Source organism: Nansenia antarctica (assembly GCF_963989245.1).
Source record: "Nansenia antarctica genome assembly, chromosome: 15".
Classification (NCBI taxonomy): domain Eukaryota; kingdom Metazoa; phylum Chordata; class Actinopteri; order Argentiniformes; family Microstomatidae; genus Nansenia; species Nansenia antarctica.
The window spans coordinates 9,717,682-9,743,778 of record NC_137685.1 but is presented as its reverse complement, the minus strand read 5'-3'; the positions used below and the strand labels follow the sequence as shown (position 1 = coordinate 9,743,778).

Below are 26,097 nucleotides of genomic sequence, written 5' to 3'. Positions count from 1 at the left end.
CTGCTAGCATTCTAATTGACAGCTCCCCCTTGTGTTTAGCTTTGATGTGTCTGGTCTGAGCACTACTTTGTCCGAAATATAATCCACAGATATGGCATCTGAAGGGTTTCTCTCCTGTGTGAGTCCTACTATGTTCATTTAGCTGACCGCCTGTTCTGAAATGTTTTCCACAAACCTGACAGCTGTATGCTTTCTCCCCTGTGTGAGTTTTAATATGATCTATTAGATTTTTTCTTTGTTTGAAAGGTTTATCACAGAGATTGCACCTATAGGTTCCTCCTCCTATTGCCCCTGTGTGTGTCCTCACATGCATTTGCAGAGCACCCTTCTCTCTGAAACGTCTTAGACAAAACGTACAGTGATACGGTGTCTGTGTGTGTAGCCTCATGTGCAGTGACAGATAGCCTCTAACTCTATAATGTCTGTTGCAAATATGACAGTGATAACCTGTTTCACTCTGGGCTTCAGAAGAGTCTGGCTTTCCTGCAGAGGGGAGTTGTGCGTCGTGGGTTGTCTCTGATGCTGCATATCCTCTTCATCAGGTCCTGTGTGGTTCTGTTCAGCTGGTGTGGTTGATATGTCATTCCTCTCACAGTCCTCCTTTGTTGCTGGTATGCAATATGACAACCCTCGGGTACATAAGGTTCAGAGATAGGAAATGTTAGGATATGTATAGCATAGCATAGAGTACAGCACAGTGTTTTATTTGTATAGTATAGTATAGTGGATAGTGTACATATAGCCTTTATTTATGTAAACCAGCTCTTTTCCCTTCTTGTTTTTAGTCTTTTTTCCTAGCACCAGGGGAGCCCCCCCTCCCAAATTTCGTTGTATGGTACCTGTACTGTATCAATGACAATAAAGACCATTCATTCATTCATTCATTCATTTGTGTACACAGTTGGATTCTTACCATCAGGGTCAGTTTGTACATAAGAGGGAGGGTATGGTGAGTCTGAGGTGTCAACCTCCTCCTGCTCTTCTTTAATCTGTCTGATCTCTATGTCCTCTATGTCTGTCTGGCTCCACTCCTGCTGCTCCTGCCTGGGACCCTCTTCAGAGACGGAGACACCAGTGACCTGCCCGGGGTCTGCTGCTCTGTGTAATCTGACCTCTTCAGAGACGGAGACACTAGTGATCTGCCCGGGGTCTGCTCTGTGTAATCTGATCTCGGGTTTGAGAAGCAAGTCCAGGAGCCTCTGGAGACGCTCGTTCTCCTCTTTTGAACGGGAGATTTCCTCCCGATATTCAACTATTACTTCTTCAACTGCTCCAAATATCTCCCAGCAGCGGCTGTTAATCGCTGCGTGAGAAACTCGTTCAGCCACTGTAGTTTTGACATGTTGGGATCAGTTAATCTTGTGCTATTTGTGCTGCTAGCCATGCGCTTAAAATGTTTTACTCTCGTTGTTATTCTTCTTCTTCTTCTTCATGTGATGTTCGTGTTGCTGCCTCTCACAGGTCATAAAGTGTTGCTGCCTCTCACAGGTCATAAAGAGAACTACACGTGTATGCCATCATCACACTTCTCAGCCGTTTACATGGTGGATAGAAAATGTAAATACTTCCCGGCATTCTCAGTATTAGGGCCACCAACACAAGTTATTTTTTTTCAAGGGCTGGAATATTGTATTCTTTTGGGAAAATGTAGTCAGTAGTGACAATAGCTTACTACACTAGTCTGCTACATGGCAAAAAAGTCGTTAACTACTGGAAACACTATGATTTTTATTTAGTTTAACTACCACCAAGCTACTGCAACATGCAGTTAAATTGATAGTGGAACTACTCCCCAACACTGTACATATCATTACTACAGTCATGCCAGTTATTTGTGCAGTGTCATCCTTCTATGGATGTTAACCATTTCATTTGTTTTAGCATTTTACACCTGTGACATTTCATTATATGATTCCTCTCGACTTTGCAAGACACGTTTCTTCTCACTCTATTGATACTGAAAGGAGTAGTTCATTGTCAGGAAGGCCTCCAAGATCTCCAGAGACCCATCCCACCCTGGGTACGAACACTTTGTTCGGCTGCCCTCGAACAGGCGGTTCAGGACCATGTCCGCAAGGACAAACAGACTGAAGCTCAGCTTCTACCCCAGGGCCATTCAGGCCCTGAACACAGCAAAGACCTAGGTTCTAGGCCCTGGACAATCTAGACAATTTGATGGCAGCTACTAGATTGTAAACATAAGTGCAATATTGAAATACAACTGTGAACATTTCAAACCTGCAAACTGCGACACTTTAAATGAATGTGCAATAATACTATGTGCAATATGACAACCCTCGTGCACATACGGTTCAGAGATAGGAAATGTTAGAATAGGTATAGCATAGCATAGAGTACAGCACAGTGTTTTATTTGTATAATATAGTATAGTGGATAGTGTACATAGCCTTTATTTATGTAAACCAGCTCTTTTCCCTTCTTGTTTTTAGTATTCTTTTTTTTCCTAGCACCAGGGGAGCCCCCCCTCCCAAATTTCGTTGAATGGTACCTGTACTATATTAATGACAATAAAGACCATTAATTCATTAATTCATTAATTCATTAATTAATTAATTCATACTGAAAGGAGTTTGGGCCAGCCGGTCAGGGCACGCCCGTGCGCTCGGTAGGTGTCGCGTGCGTCCGTCTCCGCTCCATTCACGGCGATAAATAAACAAGCGCGCTATTAGTTTAAACCTGCCCCTGTCCTGTTGTCACATGAGGCCTAATCTACGGTGGCCGACAAGGGCAAACGCTAATCTCGTTGTGAATAGGTCCGTCCAGCGAACAATTATGACCCAGTCAGTTTCCACCGGCGTGGCAGTCTGCCGCTGCGCGTCTTTTGTTTGCGCCTGACATAATTCACCGCGCCATTATGCATCACAACGGCAGAACGAGAGAATATTCAGTAGGATTAAACTAATAGTATTAGAGGATTATTAATAATAGTTTAAATTTCCATGGCAAAACATAACTAAATGGGATTACGTAATACCTGAGTGACTCTGAATCAGGCCTCAGGCTGGTGCTTTGCTCTGAAGGAGCTGAAAAGGTTCCCAGTTTTGGGAAAATGGGACTGGGGGTCGATTTTCTACCTTGGTAGTTTTGAAGAAAAGAGAGCTATTCTCGCTTTGTCTTATTTGATTTAACGGAGTCCCATGTCCCTCACATGATAACACCATTATGCTAATTGCCAACCCCCCCCCCCCCCCCCCCCCCCCCCAAATTGGACTTACCTGCCTCGTAGTGGGGGGTCTCGAATTCAAATGCTAAACTTTCAGAACCCAACATTCTAATTTGTGACGTTTATAAATCCCTGGTTTTGTCGGTTTAAAAGTCGTCACCTGAACAGTCAGTTTAAGCAGTAACTTTGCCGAGGTGACAGCAGTGGAGACATGGCTGGGTCTACCGTCAGAATGGCCCAGATCAGGCGAGGTGACACCAGGTCATGTTTCACCATAGACGGCATCCTCGGGTTGGATTTGGAGACGCAAGAACTGAGCAATGTGCCTCTGAAGCTGTATCGACCATGGACAGGTAAATTGTGTATTTTAATGAATGAATGAATGAATGAATGAATGAATGAATGAATGGTCTTTATTGTCATTAATACAGTACAGGTACCATACAACGAAATTTGGGAGTCGGGGCTCCCCTGGTGCTAGGAAAAAAAAAGAAAAAAAAAGAAGGGAAAAGAGCTGGTTTACATAAATAAAGGCTATGTACACTATCCACTATACTATACTGTACAAATAAAACACTGTGCTGTACTCTATGCTATGCTATACATATCCTAACATTTCCTATATCTGAACCTTATGTGCACGAGGGTTGTCATATTGCACATAGTATTATTGCACATTCATTGAATGTAATATATTAGAATAACCTCACTGATGTATTGGATGGATTGCAGAGTTGGAACCAACGCAACAGCTGAGCCACATCGTTGTCAAAGGGTCGGAGTCTTCGTCAGAGATGACGGGGGGGACAGAGGGAAATGGCTTCAGCTGCCAACAACCACGTTTACCGGATTCTTACCGGAGACAACCACGTTTACCGGATTCTTACCGGAGAACGCTGAACTGGTATGTCGGCCGCAGACCCAGGACGGCATTCACGTGCGCTCAGGTAAGATGCGTAATTACGCATCAGCTCAACGCGCATAACGCGTGTATAATGACACTATGGTCTAAAGGCCTATATACTTATTGATATTATAATAATGTACATCTTTATTGTACACACAACATATAACATCTTTGTTATATCTCATTCATATGTGTGTGTGTGTGTGTGTGTGTGTGTGTGTGTGTGTGTGTGTGTGTGTGTGTGTGTGTGTGTGTAGGCTATCTCATATTGATTCATATGAATATTGACACGTTATGTTTTCTGGTCAGATTGAGGTCCTGGAGAGCGTGTTCCACATCAACTCGTACCCGGGCATCGACCTGAGGGAGGAGCTGGCTCAGAGGCTGCTCCTGGAGGAGGACAGAATCCAGGTCGGTTACTCTTCCTACGTGTTCTCATAAGCATGGTCATTTATAGGTCACTACTATTGTCTAGGATTTGTTTATCTATTGTAAGCACTACAATGGATAGTGGTGGTCTAGTGGATAGTGAGTTGGACTTGTGATCGGAAGGTTGTGAGTTCAAATCCCGCCTGAAACCACACCACTACTAGTGTGCCCTTGAGTAAGGCACTTAGCCCTCAGTTACTCCAGGGGGAATGTCCCTGTAATTCGTAATTGTAAATCGCTTTGGATTAAAAGCGTCTGCTAAATGGCAAAATTACAATTACACTACACTTTTTTTTATGTCAGCAGTAGTAACCTCCTAAGTACATCATGATAGAATAATATAGCTATAATATAGCTATAGTAATTAATTCACATCTAAATCCCTGGTTGGTATTGTAAACCAGACGAGACTTGTAACTATAGTTAAGCGCCTCTTTGGCCCTCTCTTCTTCTCCAGATCTGGTTTCAGAACCGCAGAGCAAAGCTCAGACGATCCCACAGAGAATCCCAGTTCCTGGTGGTGAAGAAAGTCCTGAATGGCCTGAAGGAGAAAGAAGAAGAGGAGCAATAACAGGATACTCTCTCTCTCTCTCTCTCTCTCTCTCTCTCTCTCTGTCTCTCTCTCTCTCTCTCTCTCTCTCTCTCTCTCTTTCTGTCTCTCTCTCTCTCTGTCTCTCTCTCTCTCTCTCTTTCTGTCTCTCTCTCTCTCTCTGTCTCTCTCTCTCTCTCTCTCTCTCTCTCTCTCCCTCTCCTGACTCTGTGTCTCTGTCTCTGTCTCTGTCTCTGTCTCCCCCCTCTCTCTCTCTCTCTCTCTCCCCCATCACTATATTCTAATATATTATTTTTGCGTAAATGGCCATTTGAAAAAAGACATGTAAACGTTTTAATAAACAGATCAGATCGTTATCAATTATATTTTCAACTGGTTCTTCATTTCAGTAGTCCAATTTCAATTTCCTTCCTAAATGTCAATGAATGTAACGCATTTCTCTAACAACTTCCAGCCAGTAATACTCTACAGCTCTATGGGAAAACAACCTTCCTGTTGTTACACAGGTGATGGTTTTTCCTTCTAATTTGCTCGAACAAAAAACCTTGGAGAGTTAATCTCACCCCTGCCACTGGGTATTGTTGGAGAACCACCCCTATAGAAAGGCCTAAGTCTCCTTTAGGAGAGGAGAGGCGGAGGAATGGAGGTTTAGCTGGGAGAGACAAAGGGTCTGCAGGGAGGCAGTCTGCCCTGCAGGCCACAGGAAACACACCGCTGTGTGTGAGGACAAAAAAGAAGCAGCGTTCAATTTGTTCACTATGTCCATATGACGTGTGACAACATCGAGTTCTTGGGTTTCTTGAGTTCATTTTTTTCTAAACAGATACAGGCTCATATATTCATATTCTATGTGAAAATGACTTTGCCTGTGGCATTAATATCTTTTTCTTGCGATGACTGAGGGATGATTACTTATATTTAGAGAAATGTGTTTGCTTTGGATAAAGGCCACTGCTAAATGCCAAACATTTTAATGTAAATGTAAACAATATAATAACAATAAACATTTAAGTGAAGACAGAACCATTTTCTGACACCCTGGTGTGTAGACTAACTCACCCAACACTATGTCAGATGTAATTTCCATACATCTCACAGGAGGGTGCTAAAAAGGTCAAACTCTCTCTCTCTCTGTCTTTCCTCCCTTAAAGGTGCAATCTGTAATTCAACAACAAACAACAAAACTGACACCTTTTTGGTAGACGGGATGGGGCTGGAGAAATGTAACCACTCTCAATTTCATAGACAGAGCTGTGGATGCAAAGACTGACCATCCATGAGATCAAACTGATAGTTTTAACAGTGTCATGAAGCTATAAGTAGAGTAAGATTAGTTTTTTGCTTATACCAGTGTCAGAGTCTGAACTGAGTGACAAAGTGTGTAACGGTCAGCTTTCTCCCTGGCAACAACAAAGGGGAATTTTCCCCCTAACTTTTTCAAACTGTTTTCAACTTCAATGGAAACAGTAGAACACCTGTAAGGTGAGCAGGGTGGAGTCGTCCCATCTGGATAGAAGAACTCTCCCAGAGTTTGGAGTCAAACCACTAAACTCTTTGATCTCAACATCATCACAGAGACCTGATCCACTGCATTACCCCCTCTGTGTGTCTGCCGGGAATAAGATAGTGTGTGTGTATGCTTCAAGCCTTTTAGGTTTGTGATTATTGCGATTAAAGTGTAGTCTACACATAACACGGCATCCTATACTTAGCGACTTGTTTACCACATAACATGATGTGGTCATAGGCTATCAAGGAATTAAGGCCGGTGTGCTAAATAAACACAATTGACAGACTCCGCTGATTTACAATATCTTATGTGGGTTTTCTTTTCTCCAGGTTGACACATATTTGGGTCTTGAACTCTCTGAGTCTAGCCTAGAGCGGATGTTCTCTCTTGCCCTTCTGTTTGATTGAGAGAGACACTAGTAGGACACAAGACTCTGCAGGCCCCTCAGGGCCTCCTTGTAGACGGAATGGGGCGTTACCTCTCACCGCTCTGCCTTTATTATGAGACTTTTGAGACTTCTGTCTCTCTCGACTACATTTCTACACATCCGAATAGATAAGGCCCTAATCATAATTACTTTGACACTGGTACAGATTACAGAATGAAAGAATAATCTGAAACTTATTTTGAGTCGAATAAACTCATATCGGACTGCAAATTCTGCGGTCTTTATTTGATCACTATGTTACAACGCCCCCTGGCGGCGGCATGTAAGTAATCGGACTAGTTTAGTCTAGAGACACTATGGTACAGCGCCCCCTGGCGGCGGCATGTAAGTCCGACATCACTCTCAGATAACAACGCACAATTCTCCGAGACAGCCGAGGTGCAGAGCTCACTGACCGCACACACACATACACACACATACACACTCTGCAGATGGTCTTCATGGAGTAGAGGGGATGGCTACGCGAGCGAGACTATTTCACCTACTCACAACTGTAATATACCTGCTTTTGAACATCTACTCGGCGTCAGGCACCAAGAAGGGAAACTCGGAGAAATGCATCTACCAGGTAAAGATTTTACCGTAAAACACTAAACGAAGGCTGCCTGCGCGCCGCTGCCAAGCCCAAGACGCACCAACTATACCTCCAAAGTTGAAGTGCGCTTGAAGTTTTATTTTTTTACCAGGCTTGCTTATGAGAACAGAATTTCATGATATTGTGTTTGGCATTCTGTTTTTGTATACGTGATAATGAGTTTGTTTGATAACCGTTTAATAATGTCCTATAGTTTTGAGTGTGTTTGGAAAAACAAAAGGGCAATGTTATTGTATACCACTTTTCACTTCAAGGGTTGGATAAGCGTTTGATGTGTTCAACAGGGATATGCATGCAACCTTCCTTAATTAACTCCTTTGCACTTTGCACGCAAACAGTTTAAGAATCGGGTGATCCAACTCTATCGCACTTCGTGACGTTAGAATTATACGGTTCTATCTCAATTTTCGTCAAAATCGAGTTTTTTTTACATAGTCGGATCCATTAGGTGTTTATTAATGCCTGTGTGGTGTTATTTTTTAAAATGTTTACATTTTTCAGTTAGTAATTCATAAAATACAAAGGTTCCATCTCACAAAACATAATGGAATGTAAAAACTTTGACGCTCAATATCTCTGAACTGCCCTAAACGGAGATAGAACCTTATCATTCTAAGCTCACGACATGCCATGGAGTTGAATAATCAAGCTGCTTGCCTTGTTGAACCCGAAAGATTGGCATTCAAGCATAAAACAATATAACAATGTTGCATTCCACAAAAAGTAGGCTACAATCAAGCCATGGATGGACAGTTGTAGTCTACTTTAGATTCTTAAAGAGGAAACAGGGATCCAAGTGAACATTTGCATAGTAGCCTATTGTCCCCATCAATTTGTTAACCTGTATATTGTCACTTTCCAGTCACTATTGTCATTGTAATGCGGCGATAGGAAGCCAGGCACCAGTAACGAGGTGATGACACCATGAGACAGTGAAGAAAAAGTTAACGTTTTTTTTTTTAAAGTTAAAGTTTAGGCTACATACAAATATATTTGTTATGCATTTAATTGAAGAGAATAGATATCTTGATGTTTTTTTTTGTCAGGATTAAAAAATAATTCGATTAAGGCTGCATGATAAGTAGGACAATATGATTTTAAAAGTCAAAGTGTGAAACGGAGAGAGCCTTTGTGTCTACAGAAAGCCTACTTCTCACAGACTTCAGTATCCCAACAACATTGCTCATTAAGAACTGCCCACCCCACCCCCACTCCTCGCCATGCATTATTTGTTGTCTTTTCCCTTGTTTGTGTGTGACTGACATGCTATTGAGTGAGTTATTGGCCCTATAATGCATTGTCTGTGGTGGGGCAGCGGTGTGTTTGATGCCATTTCCCCTAGGAAGTGAAGGGACTGTTATGTTTGCTCTATTAAAATTCCAGGGCATTTCCTCCAGGCCGACTCCCCCCTACCACCACTTCAAACGCTCTCAGGATGCCGGCCCTCAACACAGTTGCTAATAGAAACACTTAAAAACGTTACTGTTTTGCAGGTGTCAGGTAGTTCTATTCAGGAAGAACTTTATTGTGGATGTTTGTGTTGTGGCATGTTCTGCCAAGAAAAAGTGACCTTTTTTTGTTTTAGTTATGAGTTGAGTTTTTCTTCTTTTATTTTCCCCCTTAAGTTGACGTGCAATTTTCTTCCTGCAGTCAAGTTTAATTCAACCAGATTTTTCACACTTTTCAAAAATCACCTTTCACAGCCACTTGGCACAATATTAGTTTAATAGTCTACCCCTCATTTTGCACTTAACATTGTAAATACATTAGAGGGGCTATTATTAGTGTTGGAGCGCAGGGTTTGCGTATTGGACACAAGTCATGAGAATATCTTCCATGGAAGTTAGAGTTGGCGAGCGCTTTAATCGAACTGAGCCGTCTCCCAGAGAGGGTGGGCAGGAGGCTACAGGGAGGTCTGCTGGGAGGAGAGGTTCTGGCTCCGGATTAAGGCACTTATCTCTCCGAAACCCGTTTTTTAAAAAATTAGCCAAAGTTTCCATTCCTCTAGGAAGGAGATTGGCTGCTTTTGTACTTCCACTCTCTTCCTCTTCCATATTTCTCGACTGAAGCCAGTATTCATTATGGGACGGATATGACCAGCTGTGTAATCCTTCTGACAGAATCCCATTTCCCTTCTTACATCTGCTGGTTACGTTACGATCGCTGAGTGTGCAGCACAGGGCGGAATGTCAGCCAAACTGCTAAAACATAGTTCAACATTTGAGTCATTATTTTTAAAATGGATAAAACAGTTGAGGAGCGCGACGTTGCAGGTATCCTGGTTCATAGTATCTCGGTTTCAGCGGATGTTGAAAGGACCGATTCATTTGATACTTCTCATTTTAAGACTCACTTTGAGAGCAGGTGAAATCACCTGTATTAGTTACCCACTGGTGCTTAGCTACATCATGGCCACATAAAAGCCCTCTCCACCTGGGACAATGAGGTAGTTGTTTGAAGAAGGGTGTCTTTATACGACAGCGAGAAAAGCACAGAAAAGAGTTTTCCAAACCTCTCCCACCAAGGACTCCTCTTGGTACTCAAATGAGTGTCATTCCAGTTAAATATTGTCTGCAGGAACAGGAAGCAGGCCACAGATAATGAATATGTGTGATTTTACTGCCTCAATAATGAGCAGGTTTATGATTATACCTTTAGCAGACTGCCATTTTAATAGTTCTAAGAACAGCAGAGGTACCTCTCATCAGAGATGCCTAGTCTCACACCCTCCTGTCTCCTTCCGAGTCCCCTCACGTTACGTTGAAGCCAACCCTGTCAGTGGGGTGTTGGTGTTGATGTATTCAAAACAAGGCAGCTCATTCCTGTGTGACACAGGAGTGTGTTTTTTTGCACCAGTCTCTCTCGTCAATGACTCCTGGTCATGCCGAGGCTCCCACTGTCAACGGGACGGAAACAAGAATAAGGAGAATGTTTGACAATGTCCCCAGACGTACACAAACACGGGTTCTGGCAGAGGCTTTTATTAGCCCTGGGATCTCCCTACAAGCCCTGGCTTGACTGCACATGTGGGACACCTCTATCTCTCTCTCTCTCTCTTCTCTGTGTTTGTCTTTTTTTAATCATGAATTCAAAAGACCCCCACCCTTCCCCTCCTCCTCCTCCTCAACCCCCCCCCCCCCCCCCTCCCCTCTCTCTACCTCCTTCTCTTTTCTTATGTTTGTAACATCTGGCTGGCTGGAGATGAATGATATTGGAGAGGGAGGTGAGTTTCATTTCATAGAATTCATGGAGGGGAGGGAGGGAGGGAGGGTGGGAGAGGGGGAGAGACAGAGGAAGAGAGGAAGAATTAAAGTGTGTGCATGTACCGGGGAGCATTAAAAAAGGGGGGTAGAGTAGGAGGTAACCGGGGGGAGGGGGGGGGGGGCTCTAGAGGGGGGCCCAAGCCCAAGTTATTCCTTCAGCTCCTTAAGGGAGCATTGAAAACCAGCCAACCAGGCCGGTAACCTTGGAGGCAGTTGTGTGCTCTGCTGTGGGAAAGTCCCTGGTTGGCTGGGTCTGAATCAGGGCCTGTTTCATAGCTGAGCTGGGTCTGAATCAGGGCCTGGTCTCCTGGTTGTTAGTCTGAATCAGGACCTGGTCTCCTGGTTGTTAGTCTGAATCAGGCCCTGGTCTCCTGGTTGTTAGTCTGAATCAGGACCTGGTCTCCTGGTTGTTGGGTCTGAATCAGGGCCTGGTCTCCTGGTTGTTAGTCTGAATCAGGCCCTGGTCTCCTGGTTGTTAGTCTGAATCAGGACCTGGTCTCCTGGTTGCTGGGTCTGAATCAGGGCCTGGTCTCCTGGTTGTTGGCTCTGAATCAGGGCCTGGTCTCCTGGTTGTTGGGTCTGACTCAGGGCCTGGTCTCCTGGTTGCCGGGTCTGAATCAGGGCCTGGTCTCCTGGTTGTTGGGTCTGAATCAGGACCTGGTCTCCTGGTTGTTGGGTCTGAATCAGGACCTGGTCTCCTGGTTGTTGGGTCTGAATCAGGGCCTGGTCTCCTGGTTGTTGGGTCTGAATCAGGGCCTGGTCTCCTGGTTGTTGGTCTGAATCAGGCCCTGGTCTCCTGGTTGTTGGGTCTGAATCAGGGCCTGGTCTCCTGGTTGTTGTGTCTGAATCAGGACCTGGTCTCCTGGTTGTTGGTCTGAATCAGGGCCTGGTCTCCTGTTTGCTGAGTCTGAATCAGGGCCTGGTCTCCTGGTTGTTGGGTCTGAATCAGGGCCTGGTCTCCTGTTTGCTGGGTCTGAATCAGAGCCTGGTCTCCTGTTTGCTGGTCTGAATCAGGACCTGGTCTCCTGGTTGTTGGGTCTGAATCAGGCCCTGGTCTCCTGGTTGTTGGGTCTGAATCAGGCCCTGGTCTCCTGGTTGTTGGTCTGAATCAGGGCCTGGTCTCCTGTTTGTTGGTCTGAATCAGGACCTGGTCTCCTGGTTGTTGGGTCTGAATCAGGGCCTGGTCTCCTGTTTGCTGGGTCTGAATCAGAGCCTGGTCTCCTGTTTGCTGGTCTGAATCAGGACCTGGTCTCCTGGTTGTTGGGTCTGAATCAGGCCCTGGTCTCCTGGTTGTTGGGTCTGAATCAGGCCCTGGTCTCCTGGTTGTTGGTCTGAATCAGGGCCTGGTCTCCTGTTTGTTGGTCTGAATCAGGACCTGGTCTCCTGGTTGTTGGTCTGAATCAGGCCCTGGTCTCCTGGTTGTCGGTCTGAATCAGGGCCTGGTCTCCTGGATGAGCTGGGTGTGAATGGGGAGGCCAGGACCTTTCAGGGGCCCAGCAGCCATTGAGAGGCCACCCCCTCCCACTGCTAGGGCAGAAAGGCGGAGAGAGGAGCTGGGAAGGAGGTATGTTAAAAGTGAATTAAAAGTTCCAGTGTGTCTGTTCACCTCCGCGGGGGACGAGAGGGAGGGGGGGGGGGGGGGGGGCGGGGGATTCTCTGGTTGTTTCCCTTTGATGGTTCTGGTGTTTATGGAAGCAAAACGCTCACAAGCGTGAAGTAGGCTCAGAGAGGAGGTACTACGAAATGATCAAAACTGTGTTGGATCTCTGTGAGGACACGCACACACACACACACACACACACACACGCACACACACGCACAGACAGACACACACACACACACACACACACACACACACACACACACACACACACACACACTTATGCAGTGTTTGTTCATAATTGTCATAATCATTTTAATCAGGATTATGCAGTGTTCATTATAATCATATTTTGCTGAAAGGATATTTGTAAAACTAAATGTGAATTTAAAAGAAGGAGCAAAAGTGAGAATAACTGAATGAAACTGTCCCATTCAGCTCTGAGTGGCTGGAGCGTTTCTGTGAGCACCAGGGAGGGAGGGAGGGAGAAAGCGGGAGAGACGGAGAGAGAGAGACCACTGGCCAGTCCAGTCCAGCCTAGAGCACAGCCAGTCTGATGAGAGATGGCTGCTCCTGACAGACTGAAGTCATTACAATCAATTAGCTGCTCTTTCCTTTCCTCTCCCCTTCCCTCCCTCCCTCCCTCCCTCCCTCCCTCATCAAGGATGTGTGACCCGGGGCAGTTCCTGCCCTAAGACTCACAGCTCAGATTGAGATTACACAGTGACCTCTTCAAAGGCTACAGCAAAGCAGGACACTCCTCTGTGCTTAGTGTCTGCCCTGACCCCCACTCATTTACTCATGACGAGGTGTGTGTGTGTGTGTGTGTGTGTGTGTGTGTGTCTCTGTGTGTGTGTGTGTGTGTGTGTGTGTGTGTGTGTCGGGGCGCTGGAGCATTCTTACAGCATGAAACGTTACACTCCAAATCCCAGAAGCCCCCTTCCTCTCCTCATGTTGAAACTCACCGCTGTGGTGTAATGTCATCTGGTGGCTGAGACACTGCTCTGAGAAACCTGGTTTACAAAGTGCAGACAGCATATCTCCCCTAACCCTCCTCTGAGAAACCTGGTTTACAAAGAGCAGACAGCATATCTCCCCTAACCCTCCGCTAAGAAACCTGGTTTACGGAGAACAAACCGGAACTATCCCCTATCAATCCTCTGAGAAATGTGGTTTTGGCGAGAGAACAGACAGGATATCTCTCCCAGCTCCTCAAATCTCCTCAATCCCTGGGTGGGTCAGGTTAGGGATTAGCCCGACCCGCTCTGGAAAAACATGGTCGTTTTCTGGCGGATGACTTTACTTACAACGCCTAAGACTTCACACTTGATAAGAAAATGTGTGTTTTTCTTTTTCATTTCAGAAAAGGAAATGAGTGTAGATTTATTGGTGTGTGTAAAGCTGGCAGGCTGTGATAGGCTGAGCCCCTGTTCCTTTATGGGGTTTCTAAAAGGCGTGACTGAACGTGTTACTTCATGGTTATTGAATGCCATCGTAGAATATGCAAATCGATCAATACAATGTAAAGTCATTGGTGTCTCCAGGCTATCTGGCCACATTGCAGGGTTTCTGTCAGATAGACAGTAAAGATTTTAAACATAATTTCCTGTGATGACAGCAAATCACATGCAGATAACTATCTAATGTGTAATAGGCTACAGTTATAATAATAATAATAATAATATTTTATTTGTAACGTTTTCATTTGATCAATCTCAAAGTGCAAAGCAATCTCATACGATAGTAATCAAATACCTACCCTCTACCTTTCAGACAATAGTAATCAAATACCTACCCTCTACCTTTCAGACAATAGTAGTCAAACACCTCTACCTTCCATAGACTAAAGTAATCAAATACCTACCCTCTACCTTCCATATACTATAGTAATCAAATACCTGCCCTCTACCTTCCATAGACTAAAGTAATCAAATACCTACCCTCTACCTTTCATAGACTATAGTCATCAAATACCTACCCTCTACCTTCCATAGACTAAAGTAATCAAATACCTACCCTCTACCTTCCATAGACTATAGTCATCAAATACCTACCCTCTACCTTTCAGACTATAGTCATCAAATACCTACCCTCTACCTTTCAGACTATAGTCATCAAATACCTACCCTCTACCTTCCATAGACTATAGTAATCAAATACCTACCCTCTACCTTTCAGACTATAGTCATCAAATACCTACCCTCTACCTTTCATAGACTATAGTCATCTAATACCTACCCTCTACCTTCCATAGACTATAGTCATCAAATACCTACCCTCTCTACCTTCCATAGACTATGTTAATCAAATACCTACCCTCTACCTTTCAGACTATAGTCATCAAATACCTACCCTCTACCTTCCATAGACTATAGTCATCAAATACCTACCCTCTACCTTTCAGACTATAGTAATCAAATACCTACCCTCTGCTATTCATGAAATACCGGCTTTATACCTTCCATACTAAAGTCATCAAATATCTCCTCTCTCCCCTTCAATCAAGTCAAGAACAAAGGTTCCGTCTCCAATAGAGGATGCCGCTGGCTGGCAGGAAGTACGCTTTCCGTGAGCTCTCTCTGAGCGAGCCAGCAGATGGTCCTGTGGGAGTGTGGTGTGTTCGTTTGTCTGAGGTTGTCGGCCTCTCGGCTGGCTACCAGCGCAGGTCAGCCCGGGCGCGTGGTGTGTGACAGGGAAGGTCAAACGTGCAGCTTGTAAATCCATTTAGGATCCGGATTTGTGTGCGTGTGTGCGTGTGTGTGTGTGTGTGTGTGGGGGGGGGGGGTGTGTGTGTTGTTGTTGGTGAGTGAGGGGCTGTGGGGAGGGTCTGGAAGGCCTGGATATCTCATCAGCGTAACAGAGAGATGCAGTCTAACAGAGATGCAGCTTCATGGTTAGGAGAGGAGGAGTGCTCTGCTAAAGGCATGAGTGTTAAACGCATGTGTTCACTTTGGTCTTGGCATCTCTCCTCTGGAGTGCAGTTTGAGGCATTCTTCAGGGCCGCGGTGATTTGTCTCTCGTTGAAAGCAAGGAGGCCCAGATCTGTGGGGTGTGTGTGTGTGTTCCTCAGTGCATGTTTTGTGTGTGTGTGTGTGTGTGTGTGTGTATGTATGTGTGAGAAACTTGGATCGAAACCCTGCGTGAACAGGCTCTGTTTACGAAAATGATCCATCCAAGTTGTTCATTGCTCAGTAATGTTCATTGCTCAGTAATGGGCATTGCTCAGTAATGTCATGGCATATGGTAGCGTTTCAGAACGGGGTCGGTCCTGCGACAAACGGGGATGGGAGTTAAACAGGAAAGGCATTCAGGAAAACAACGCCAGAGAACGTCAAGCCAGACTGCCTCCAGCATTTGATCAATGGCCACAGAGGCCCCCCCCTCCCCGACCCCCCCCCCCCCCCCCCACCCCCTCATCTGAGGCCAGCCGCTGGCGCTGACCCATACCTACCTCCCACCCACCCCAGGACCGGTGGGTTCTGTTCAGGCAGCTCCCAGAGACACCACAGACTCACCACCCAGTTCACAACCACTCCGCCTGTACAAGTCCTGAACCCAGATGAAAAGCTTGGGGTCCGGGTCGGGACTGAAGATCATGTCTGCTTGAGAATCTCCAGGATTCCTACGAGGGAACACAGGCCGACCCCGACCCCTAGATGACCAAACAATTAGGGGTTCTTAACACCCTCACTTTCGGAGTTGCTGCGGTATGAGAGTCCTTAATGCAACACGAAACGACCGCTGTGATCTGGGTTGTTATTCCAGAGAGGTTTTAATTTCACGTCTTGCTTTTGCTTGTTGTTGCCCTGTTATTAAAGAACACATTCTCCCTCGGATTTTTAAGTGTGACAAGACCTCACTTGATCGCTTCACTTTCATCGCTTTCAGTGTTCTCTCTCTCTCTCTCTCTCTCTCTCTCTCTCTCTCTCTCTCTCTCTCTCTCTCTCTCTCTCTCTCTCTGTCTCTCACCCTCTCTCTCTGTCTCCCCCTCCCCCCCCCTCTCTCTCTCTCTCTGATGACAGGCTTTCTCAGTGAGGAGTGATAGTTTGATGGTGTGTGGTGTGTCGGTTGGTTTCTCCCCCCCCTCAGTAAACAACAGAAGTGCTTTACAAAGCGACCGCCATCTCGTCTCGAAACATGCGTCAGACGTCGATGCTCCCTCCCCTCATCAAGCCAGCTGCCTGCGAGGCGTCTTGGTCCCATCAAAGCCGCCCTCCTGTTTGAAATTACGACTTGAGTACCAGGATGTTTGTAATTGCCTTCGCGTTAAAGAGTCTTGAGGACTCGGGAGTCTGGCGTAATTGTTACAGAGATTCAGGAAACTGATACCTGCATCATTGATGCCACATGTCCACCTGAGGGTGGATGAGACTGACTGGCTGGATGGCTGGCTGGTTGGTTGACTGGTTGGCCGGCTGGTTGGTTGGTTGGCCGGCTGGCTGGCTAGTTGGCCGGCTGGTTGGTTGACTGGTTGGTTGGTTGACTGGTTGGTTGGTTGACTGGTTGGTTGGTTGACTGGCTGGCTGGCTGGTTGATTGGCCGGCTGGCTGGCTGGTTGGTTGGTTGGCTGGTTGATTGGCTGGTTGGTTGGCCGGCTGGCTGGCTGGTTGGTTGGTTGACTGGCTGGATGGCTGGCTGGTTGATTCGCTGGTTGGATGGCTGGCTGGTTGGTTGGTTGACTGGCTGGATGGCTGGCTGGTTGATTGGCTGGTTGGATGGCTGGCTGGCTGGTTGGTTGGTTGACTGGCTGGATGGCTGGATGGCTGGCTGGCTGGTTGATTGGCTGGTTGGATGGCTGGCTGCAGAGGAGGAAAACTGAACCACTGAATCACTGCGTATGATGTACTAGGATATTATATGTTGTACTAGGATATTATATGTTGTACTAGGATTTTAGATGTTTTACTAGGATATTATATGTTGTACTAGGATATTAGTCCCAATCTCCAGGTCTGGCGCCACAAGACTATGGGAATATGAATGTTCCAAAGGAAATGACATAACTGGAGGCAGAAATCAGCTTAAATACCTCATCCATACGCAGGCGCTTGGCTTCCTGATGACTGAATTTCCTCATTCCTGTTCTTCAGTGATCTTGTTGATGAAATGTTGGGCCTCGTTTAGAAATGTTGGATATATCCCCCTCTGCACATGAATGTGACTTTTAAGGTCTGGTTTAAGAGCCCATTTAATGGCGATCTGTCAGTGTTTAGACAACATGGGGCTGGGGAGGCTAACCCTAACCACCTCCCTGGATGCTGGCTAACTTGGCCTCCAGTGAAGCATACGATGGACTTCTCTCCCCTTCACACGCGCACGCACGCACACACACACACACACACACACGCACGCACACGCACACACACGCACACACACACACCCACCCACACACACACAGCGCCTTGATTCGGTGGAGAAACCCGGGAGAGAAAAAAGAAAGGGTGATGATTAATTAGCATTAATGAGGCTTGATAAAGGACACAAAGGCAGAGTTGCAGGCCCCAGAGAGAGGCAGCGCTGGGAGCAGGGAATGTGAAATGGGAGACACATGTTTTTGTAACGAGAACCGCATGGCGGATTACGGGAGAGCACAGCGAGGTCTGATTAGTCCAGCCGCTCTCTCAAACGTCCTCATTTCCTCCTCCTCCTCCTCCACCGGCCTGGGGAAGGGTAGGGCTGGAGCCACGAGCATGGACGTGAACTTTGACCCCCTGATTGATGTCCTAGGTCGCCTGGTCAGTTTGGGATGTCGTCTGTCGGTCTCTGACAGCCTTTCTGAGTTAGATTGACAGGCCAAGAGGAGGTCAACTATTCTAATCAATCAGTAAAGGTCAAGTATTCTAATCAATGAGTTGAAAACACTCAACGCTCCCCCAGGCATAATTCTGTCTGATTATTTGTCCAGGGTCAGGGGTTAGACAGTTATTGTTTAATCTCCATTGAAGTGTGAGAGTGCTGCTTGTGTTGCTCCAAGCTGCTCTATCTGCTGGACTAACGGTGTGAAGAGGCCTGCTGGGTTTGTTTAGTTGAGTTAAGACCGAGCCGACCGTCTAGGGCCGGTTTAACACCTGAACTAGGGGTGGGCATCGACGATCGATAATTGATCGATAAGGATCTTGGTCGATCACAAAATAAAACATTTGGTCGATCACAAAAAAAAAAAAAAAAAAAATTTTTTGTGATCGACCAAATGTTTTATTTTGTGATCGACCAAGATCCTTATCGATCAATTATCGATCGTCGATGCCCACCCCTAACCTGAACACAGAGAGATGGGCCATAATAACGCTGCAGTGACTACACTGAATATACACACACACACACACAGACACAGACATATGCACACACACACACACACACACACACACACACACACACCGTAATAGCCCTGCTGGGTGTAATTAATTATTCGTTCTTGCATCTTTATTTTTATTTTTTTATTTTAGCTTTATTTATCCAGGAGAACCTGGGGAGAGCAGCGTCTCCTGTTCAGCTGTTTACTGTTTAACGCAGAATGGTAATGAAGGGAAAATAAACCAATAAAACGAAATATACACAAACCACTTTAAACAATAGACGACATCTAACACACGCTGTTACTGCATTCTCATGCTATACACACTCTATTGTATACAGACTGAATGGTCTGAATGATCTATTGTACACTGCCTGTCATAATAGGTGATGGAAGAACTGTTTAGTGTGCAATGCTTGTTTGAATAGTTGTGTAGTTTATATATCAGTAATATCAGGGTTAAGTCAGGTTAAATGGAGGTTGTGTTTTCTCTGCTTTGATGTGGATGTTGTGTGTTTATTTGTGCTCGTCATATGGGACCCATCTGGGCCTGGGCTAGAGTCCATAAACAAGGTCTGTCCCGTCTGTAGAAAGGTGGAGGGGTTCAGAAGGGGGAGGGAGGGTTTGTGTGTGTGTGTGTGTGTCTGTGTGTCTGTGTGTGTCTCTGTGTGTGTGTGTGTGTGTGTGTGTGTGTGTGTGTGTGTCTGTGTGTGTGTGTGTGTGCGCACACGCATGTGTGTGTTGTAGTTGAACCTTACACATAAGCCCAACAAATGTTGCTGGTTAATTAAGAACAAGTTTTTTCCCCAGCCTCCAGGCAGTGAGATTAGTAGTTCCATGTTGCCCCCCCCTCCCCCCCCCCCTCCCTGACTGTAATTGCAGCCTAATTAATCAGTTGGGGGGAGGATCCCAGTGAAGCATCAAGCATGCTCTCTATCCCCCCAAACTCAAGATGATAGTGTCCACGGTTCTCTTCAAGGGAAGAAAAAATACCATGGTGAGTTTCTCTCCTTTCGGATGTTGAGGAGAAGAGTGTGGGGTGTGTGTGTGTGTGTGTGTGGGGGGGGGGGGGGCAGGCAGAGGGGGGGGCCAGAGGGGATCAAACAAAGTTACCTTTTTAAAAATGGCTCAGCTGGTTGTGCGTGGAGAGTGTCTCCATATGGCTTGCTGCTAATGGGGAATTTAAAGAGAAATATCTCCACCTGTAACTCTGGGCTGACGGTGTTCTTGATAGATTAATCTCTCGTCTGTGTGTGTGTGTGTGCGTGTGTGTGTGCGTGTGCATGCTTGCGTGCGTGTGCGTGAGGAGTTTCGCTTCAAAGCCAGGAAAGGAAAACAAAGACTTTAATCTTCGTAGGACCCTTTGAAGACAACAGGCAACTGTGACCAACCAACAAACAATGCATCCCTCCTGACTAATAAACGACATCAGACGTTTGACTTCACCCCGACATCCATTCAGCGCGTTACCCAACCGACCGTTGTTTTTACAATATCCTACGAGGGGAAGGAACAAGGGAAGAGAGGAGAGGAGAAGACACACACACATGTTCTGCGGAAGGTTCTGGCGCAGCCCCGGGGCCTCGGAGGGGGGGCCTGGCGTGTCTCTGGAGCAGCTCCTCGTCTCCGTCTCCTCAGATGATATAATTATTGTTATTATTCTGGAGGAGGGAAGAGAGAGGAGGATGGAGAGGAGGGGGAGGGGGTAGGGAGAAGAGAGGAGGGAGAAGAAGAGAGAACACCTGGTTTCAGACCGGCTGGTTCTAGCAGGCAGAAGGGAGGAGGGAGGGAGGGAGGGAGAAAGCCCCAGACCCGGCCTTCCAGCCCCAGCCCCCCCTGCCCTAGACCCATGCCCAGCCCCATCCTCAGCCCTAGCCCGATCCCCAAGCCCAACCCCCCAGCCACAGCCCTCCACATATCACCTGCCGCCGGGTCCTGTGTTGAGACTTGTCCCTGCGGTGGGACTGTCTGCCGGGGCCAATCCAGGACAACCCTCCGACTTTCCCCTATCTGATCTCTAGACTTCCTCACTAGCATCTGAAGTAGCCTGCATTTAACTCATGTAGTGCCATGGGTGAATAAAGTCACCCAAATTGAAAAACCAGTCAGACTATGAGCCTGGGTTAAATCCATTGGTTATCTCCCTCTCTCCCTCTCCCACTCTCTCTCTCCTTCTCTCTCTCCCTCTCCCTCTCCCTCTCCCTCCCTCTCTCTCTCTCTCTCTCCCTCTCTCCCTCTCCCTCTCCCTCTCTCTCTCTCTCTCCCTCCCTCTCTCATGCCTCCCAGTGCTCTGAAGACCAATAATATCTTTGTAGTGTGGTGACCGTTCTCTGACCCTCCTCCCCCTCCTGGCCAACAGCCTCTCAAGCCCCTCGGCCACATGGGATACAGCGGCTTTACGATGCCCCCCCCACCCCCCCCCTCTCCCTGCCACCCCAAGCTGTTCATTTGATGTTTTAGGATGCCAGTCGACTGTGGGGGGGGGAAAGGGGCTACGTGGGGGCTGGGGAGGGACATCAGATCAGACAGAGAGGCGGAAGACACACTCACACACACACACACACACACACACACGTCCTGTAGGAACAAAGGGCGTGCTTGTTTATGGTGGGGGGCAGTAAAAGGGTGTCGTTGGAAGGGTGTCGCAAAGACTGTGACAGGCTTATTAGGAGGCGTTGTGCTGCCTCCACACACACACACACACACACACACACACACGCACACACACACACACACACACACACACACACACACACACACACACACACGCACACCTACACTCTCTCTGCATGCATGCTCCAGAGGTGTGAGGCTGTGGTCAGGGGCTGGAGCCTGCTGATTGGGTACAGGTGTGGCTTGGAGGCCTCTGATTGGTTACAGGTGTGACAGGGAGGCCTGTGCAGCTGCCCGTCTGCTCTGACCCGCGGGAGCCCGCTGTGACAGCGGTGTTAAAACACACACACACACACACACACACACTCACACACACACACACACACACACACACACTACACACACACGCTACACACACACGCTACACACACACACTACACACATACACTACACACATACACACACACACACACACTACACTACACACACACACACACACACACACTACACACTACACACATACACAGGAGCCTGCTGTGACAGCGGTGTTAAAACACACACACACACACACACACACACTACACACACTACACAAACACACACACACACACTCTACACACATACACTACACACACACACACTACACACATACACAGGAGCATGCTGGGAGCAGGGTGTTAAAACCCCAGGACGGCCAGGCCAGGCCCCATTAGCAGGGCCCCGAGGCTTCCCTCCAACACTTCACACTGCTGCTAAATGAGGACCCAGCCTGCTGCCCCCTTCCTCTGCCTGCCTGTAAACACGGAGGCCCCTCTCTCTACTCCACCTTTAAAGACTCCTCCTTTTAAAGGCCCCCGAGCAATGCTTAACTCGCAAAAAAATATCTGTATGAGATTCATGTGTTCCTCTCAGGGGAAAGTGTGTCTGAAGTGTGAGAGGGGGGGGGGAGGGGGGTTGAAATGTCGAGAAACCTGTTTGAAGGGAGAGAGGAAGATGGTGTTGTTGAGGTTATGGGAAATGGGAGTGATATGTTTGGGGTAAAGTTCAGAGAGGGAGAGGGAGGGCAGGAAGAGAGAGAGGGGGGGAGAGGGGAGAGAGAGAGAGAGACAGGTAGAGAGAGAGAGGAAGAGAGAGAAGTAGAGGGGATGGAGAGGAAGAGAGAAGTAGAGGGGAGAGACAGAGGTAGAGGGGAGAGACAGAGGGACTGGTCGAGGGGAGAGATGGAGAGAGAGGTAGAGGGGAGAGATGGAGAGAGAGGTAGAGGGGAGAGATGGAGAGAGAGGGAGAGGGGAGAGACAGAGAGAGAATGGGAGATGGGGGAGTGAGTGTAGTGGAGATTAGAGTTCATGGGTTCTCCTGGTTCTGTCCTGGTGGTCTCTGTTGCTCTCTGTCCTCTTTCTGCCTCATTTACACCACCTACATCTGGTGCAGGTGTGGACGGGGCAGGGGACAGGTGTGTGTGTGTGTGTGTGGGGGGGGGGGGGGCAGGGGAGGCCAGGGGATGTGGTGGGACAGGTCTGGGGCAGGGGAAGGAACGGGGACATGGGGGGGGGGACAGGTCTTGGGCCAGGGGAGGTAGGGGGACCATGGGAGGTGAGAGGAGATGACTGTACTGTCTGTCGTCTCCCAGGCTTTAAAGATGGCCGCCCGTCTGTGTCTGTAGTCTCCCACGCTTTGTCTGCCTCTGTCTGCCTTGTCTGGGTTAATTGTACCGCATCCTGTCTGAGGAGATAACAGCTTCCTTTCTCAACAACAGCCGTGATCAGAGAGATAAGGTGTTTGACAGGGAAGCAACCAGTTAGCCAGCCAGTCAGTCAGCCAGCCAGTTAGCCAGCCAGCCAGTCAACCAGCCAGTCAGTCAGCCCGCCAGTTAGCCAGCCAGTCAGTCAGCCAGCCAGCCAGTTAGCCAGCCAGTCAGCCAGTCAACCAGCCAGCCAGTCAGTTAGCCAGTTAGCCAGCCAGTTAGCCAGCCAGCCAGCCTGGTTCTCCTTCTACTCATCCTCAGTCAGTCTGCCAGTTCTTTCATCTTCCATCTCTGTCCGTTTGCCTCCAGGCAGGAGCAGCATGCTGCTTCCATTAGAGGGGTGCGTTCCCAGCTGGCGTAAAGGGAAGCCTCCGACTGTCAGAGCTGTTTGGACATAAGGCGGTAGAACGCGGGGGAGGCTAGTGGAGGTAGGAAATCGGAGGACGGGCTCGCTGTAATGCACAGAATGGAATGAGGAACCTATGTTCATGCCTCATATGTGCTTGGAGAACTGATTGTTTTCATTGCTTCTGTGTTGGGTGTTTTTGGAACTTCTGAAAAACACAATAAGGCAGATTGTCCAAATCGTTTGTGTTTCATATTGTTCCTCATTCCATTCCATATGTTACAATGTGCCCGGCCTCCGATTTCTACCTCTACCAGCCTCTCTGTGTGTGACCATCTACGATTCATGCTCTCTGTGCACCGTCTACAGTAATAGACAGTTGCGAGCATGGGTCTCCTCTGACGTGGAAGACACAACTCGTGACCTTAGAATTATACGGTTCTATCTCCGTTTAGGGTAGTTCAGAGATATTGAGCGTCAACGTTTTTACATTCCATTATGTTTTATGAGATGGAGATGTGAGATTATGAATTACTAACTCAAAAATGTCAACTTTTAAAAAATAACACCACACAGGCATTAATAAACACCTAATGGATCAGATTATGTAAAAAAACTCAATTTTGACAAAAATTGAGATAGAACCTTATAATTCTAACGTCACGAAGTGCCCTTTGGTCAGGAGGACATCCTCAAGGTCTGAGTTTACGTCTGGCATGGCGTCACTCCAAACCACCTCAGCTACAGCTGCAGATGTGAGGCCACAGGACGTGCTGTACTCTCGTCTCCTTGTGCACTGATGTCTACCACTGTCTGATGTCCTTGTACTGTGACTGACCTCTCTCTCTCTCCCTCTCTCTCTGCCCCCCCCCTCTCTCTTTCTGTCTGTCTGTCTGTCTGTCTTCCCTCTCTCTCTCTGTCTGTCTCTCTCCATGCCTTCCTTTCCCCCCCTCTCTCTCCCCCCCCCCCTCTCTCTCTGCAGGCGCTCTCTCAGTCCACCGGTGATGAGAATGGCCGGAAGTTGGGAGTCACGTTTCGATCGGACAGTAAGTCTTTCTTCTGACTTCTTTCTTCTGAATACACAACAACACACTAACACAACAACAACACACTAACAACACACTAACACACTACTACAACAGCACAACAACACAACAACACAAACACACAAACACACTAACACACTAACACAACAACACAATAACAACACACTTACACACTAATAACACACTAACACAACAACACAACAACAACACAACAACACTATAACACTATGGCCTTGCATGGAAGTAGTCCTGCTTTTCATGCTAATACTTTCAGTCCTGCTGGCATTCGCCACCTCTGACTCCCACCCCCCCCCCCTCCCCCCCATCAACCCCACCCCAGCACCACCCCCACTCCAACCCCAGCACCACCCCCACTCCCGGCTAATTCCTCCAGAAGTCAAGTTTCTCTCCTGAAGCAAATCCAGATTTTCCCAGCAGTCTGCTGCCATTGTCTGTGGCTGGTGGAGGGAGCAGCTCTCTGCTTCAAAGCCCCCCCGGCTTTAGCATCACAATTGGCTGCAGCTCAGAGATCAGGGGGTGGGGGGTAGGGGTGGGGGTGGGGGGGGGGGTTTCAGGGGGCGTGAGTGACACAACTGGCTGCTCCTCTTTCTCCTTTTACCTGCTCGTTCACAGCTCAGGAGGCAGATCAGTGTACACAGAGGAAAAGAGAGAGGAGAGAGGGAAGAGGGGGAGGAGGAGGAGGAGAGGTCTTCCTCGCATGGTTGCACCCCCCCCCCCCCCCCAGCCCCAACCCTGCAGCCCAGGCCATGCCCCCAGCCTCAACCCTGCAGGCCAGGCCACGCCCCCAGCCTCAACCCTGCAGGCCAGGCCACGCCCACAGCCTCAACCCTGCAGCCCAGGCCATGCCCCCAGCCTCAACCCTGCAGGCCAGGCCATGCCCCCAGCCTCAACCCTGCAGGCCAGGCCACGCCCCCAGCCTCAACCCTGCAGGCCAGGCCACGCCCACAGCCTCAACCCTGCAGGCCTGGCCACGCCCACAGCCTCAACCCTGCAGGCCAGGCCACGCCCCCCACTCCGCCCCAACCCTGCAGGCCAGGCCACGCCCCCAGCCTCAACCCTGCAGGCCTGGCCACGCCCACAGCCTCAACCCTGCAGGCCAGGCCACGCCCCCCACTCCGCCCCAACCCTGCAGGCCAGGCCAGGCCCCCAGCCTCAACCCTGCAGGCCAGGCCACGCCCCCAGCCTCAACCCTGCAGGCCTGGCCACGCCCACAGCCTCAACCCTGCAGGCCAGGCCACGCCCCCCACTCCGCCCCAACCCTGCAGGCCAGGCCACGCCCCCAGCCTCAACCCTGCAGGCCTGGCCACGCCCACAGCCTCAACCCTGCAGCCCAGGCCACGCCCCCAGCCTCAACCCTGCAGGCCAGGCCACGCCCCCCCAGCCTCAACCCTGCAGGCCACGGCCCCAGCCTCAACCCTGCAGGCCTGGCCAGGCCACGCCCCCAGCCTCAACCCTGCAGCCCAGGCCACGCCCCCCCAGCCTCAACCCTGCAGGCCAGGCCACGCCCCCCCCCCAGCCTCAACCCTGCAGGCCAGGCCACGCCCCC

At 48.2% G+C, this 26,097-nt stretch overlaps 2 protein-coding genes across 2 annotated transcripts in view; both read left to right on the top strand.

Annotated features, from left to right (window-relative positions):
* Positions 1–3,395: 3,395 nt before the first annotated feature.
* hesx1 (HESX homeobox 1) lies at positions 3,396–5,091 on the top strand (the record flags this gene model as incomplete). Its single annotated transcript, XM_080545836.1, has 4 exons — positions 3,396–3,537; positions 3,917–4,131; positions 4,401–4,502; positions 4,978–5,091. The coding sequence occupies 4 exons, from the start codon at positions 3,396–3,398 to the stop codon at positions 5,089–5,091; spliced, it is 573 nt and encodes a 190-aa protein (XP_080401962.1).
* Positions 5,092–7,482: 2,391 nt separating this feature from the next.
* il17rd (interleukin 17 receptor D) overlaps positions 7,483–26,097 on the top strand; it is a gene marked incomplete at both ends in the record, with an annotated part of 66,546 nt that continues 47,931 nt past the window's right edge. The window contains 2 exons of the mRNA XM_080545835.1: positions 7,483–7,596; positions 24,467–24,530. Of these exons, the coding sequence (XP_080401961.1) occupies positions 7,483–7,596; positions 24,467–24,530 (178 nt within the window). The remainder of the gene's footprint in view (positions 7,597–24,466; positions 24,531–26,097) is intronic.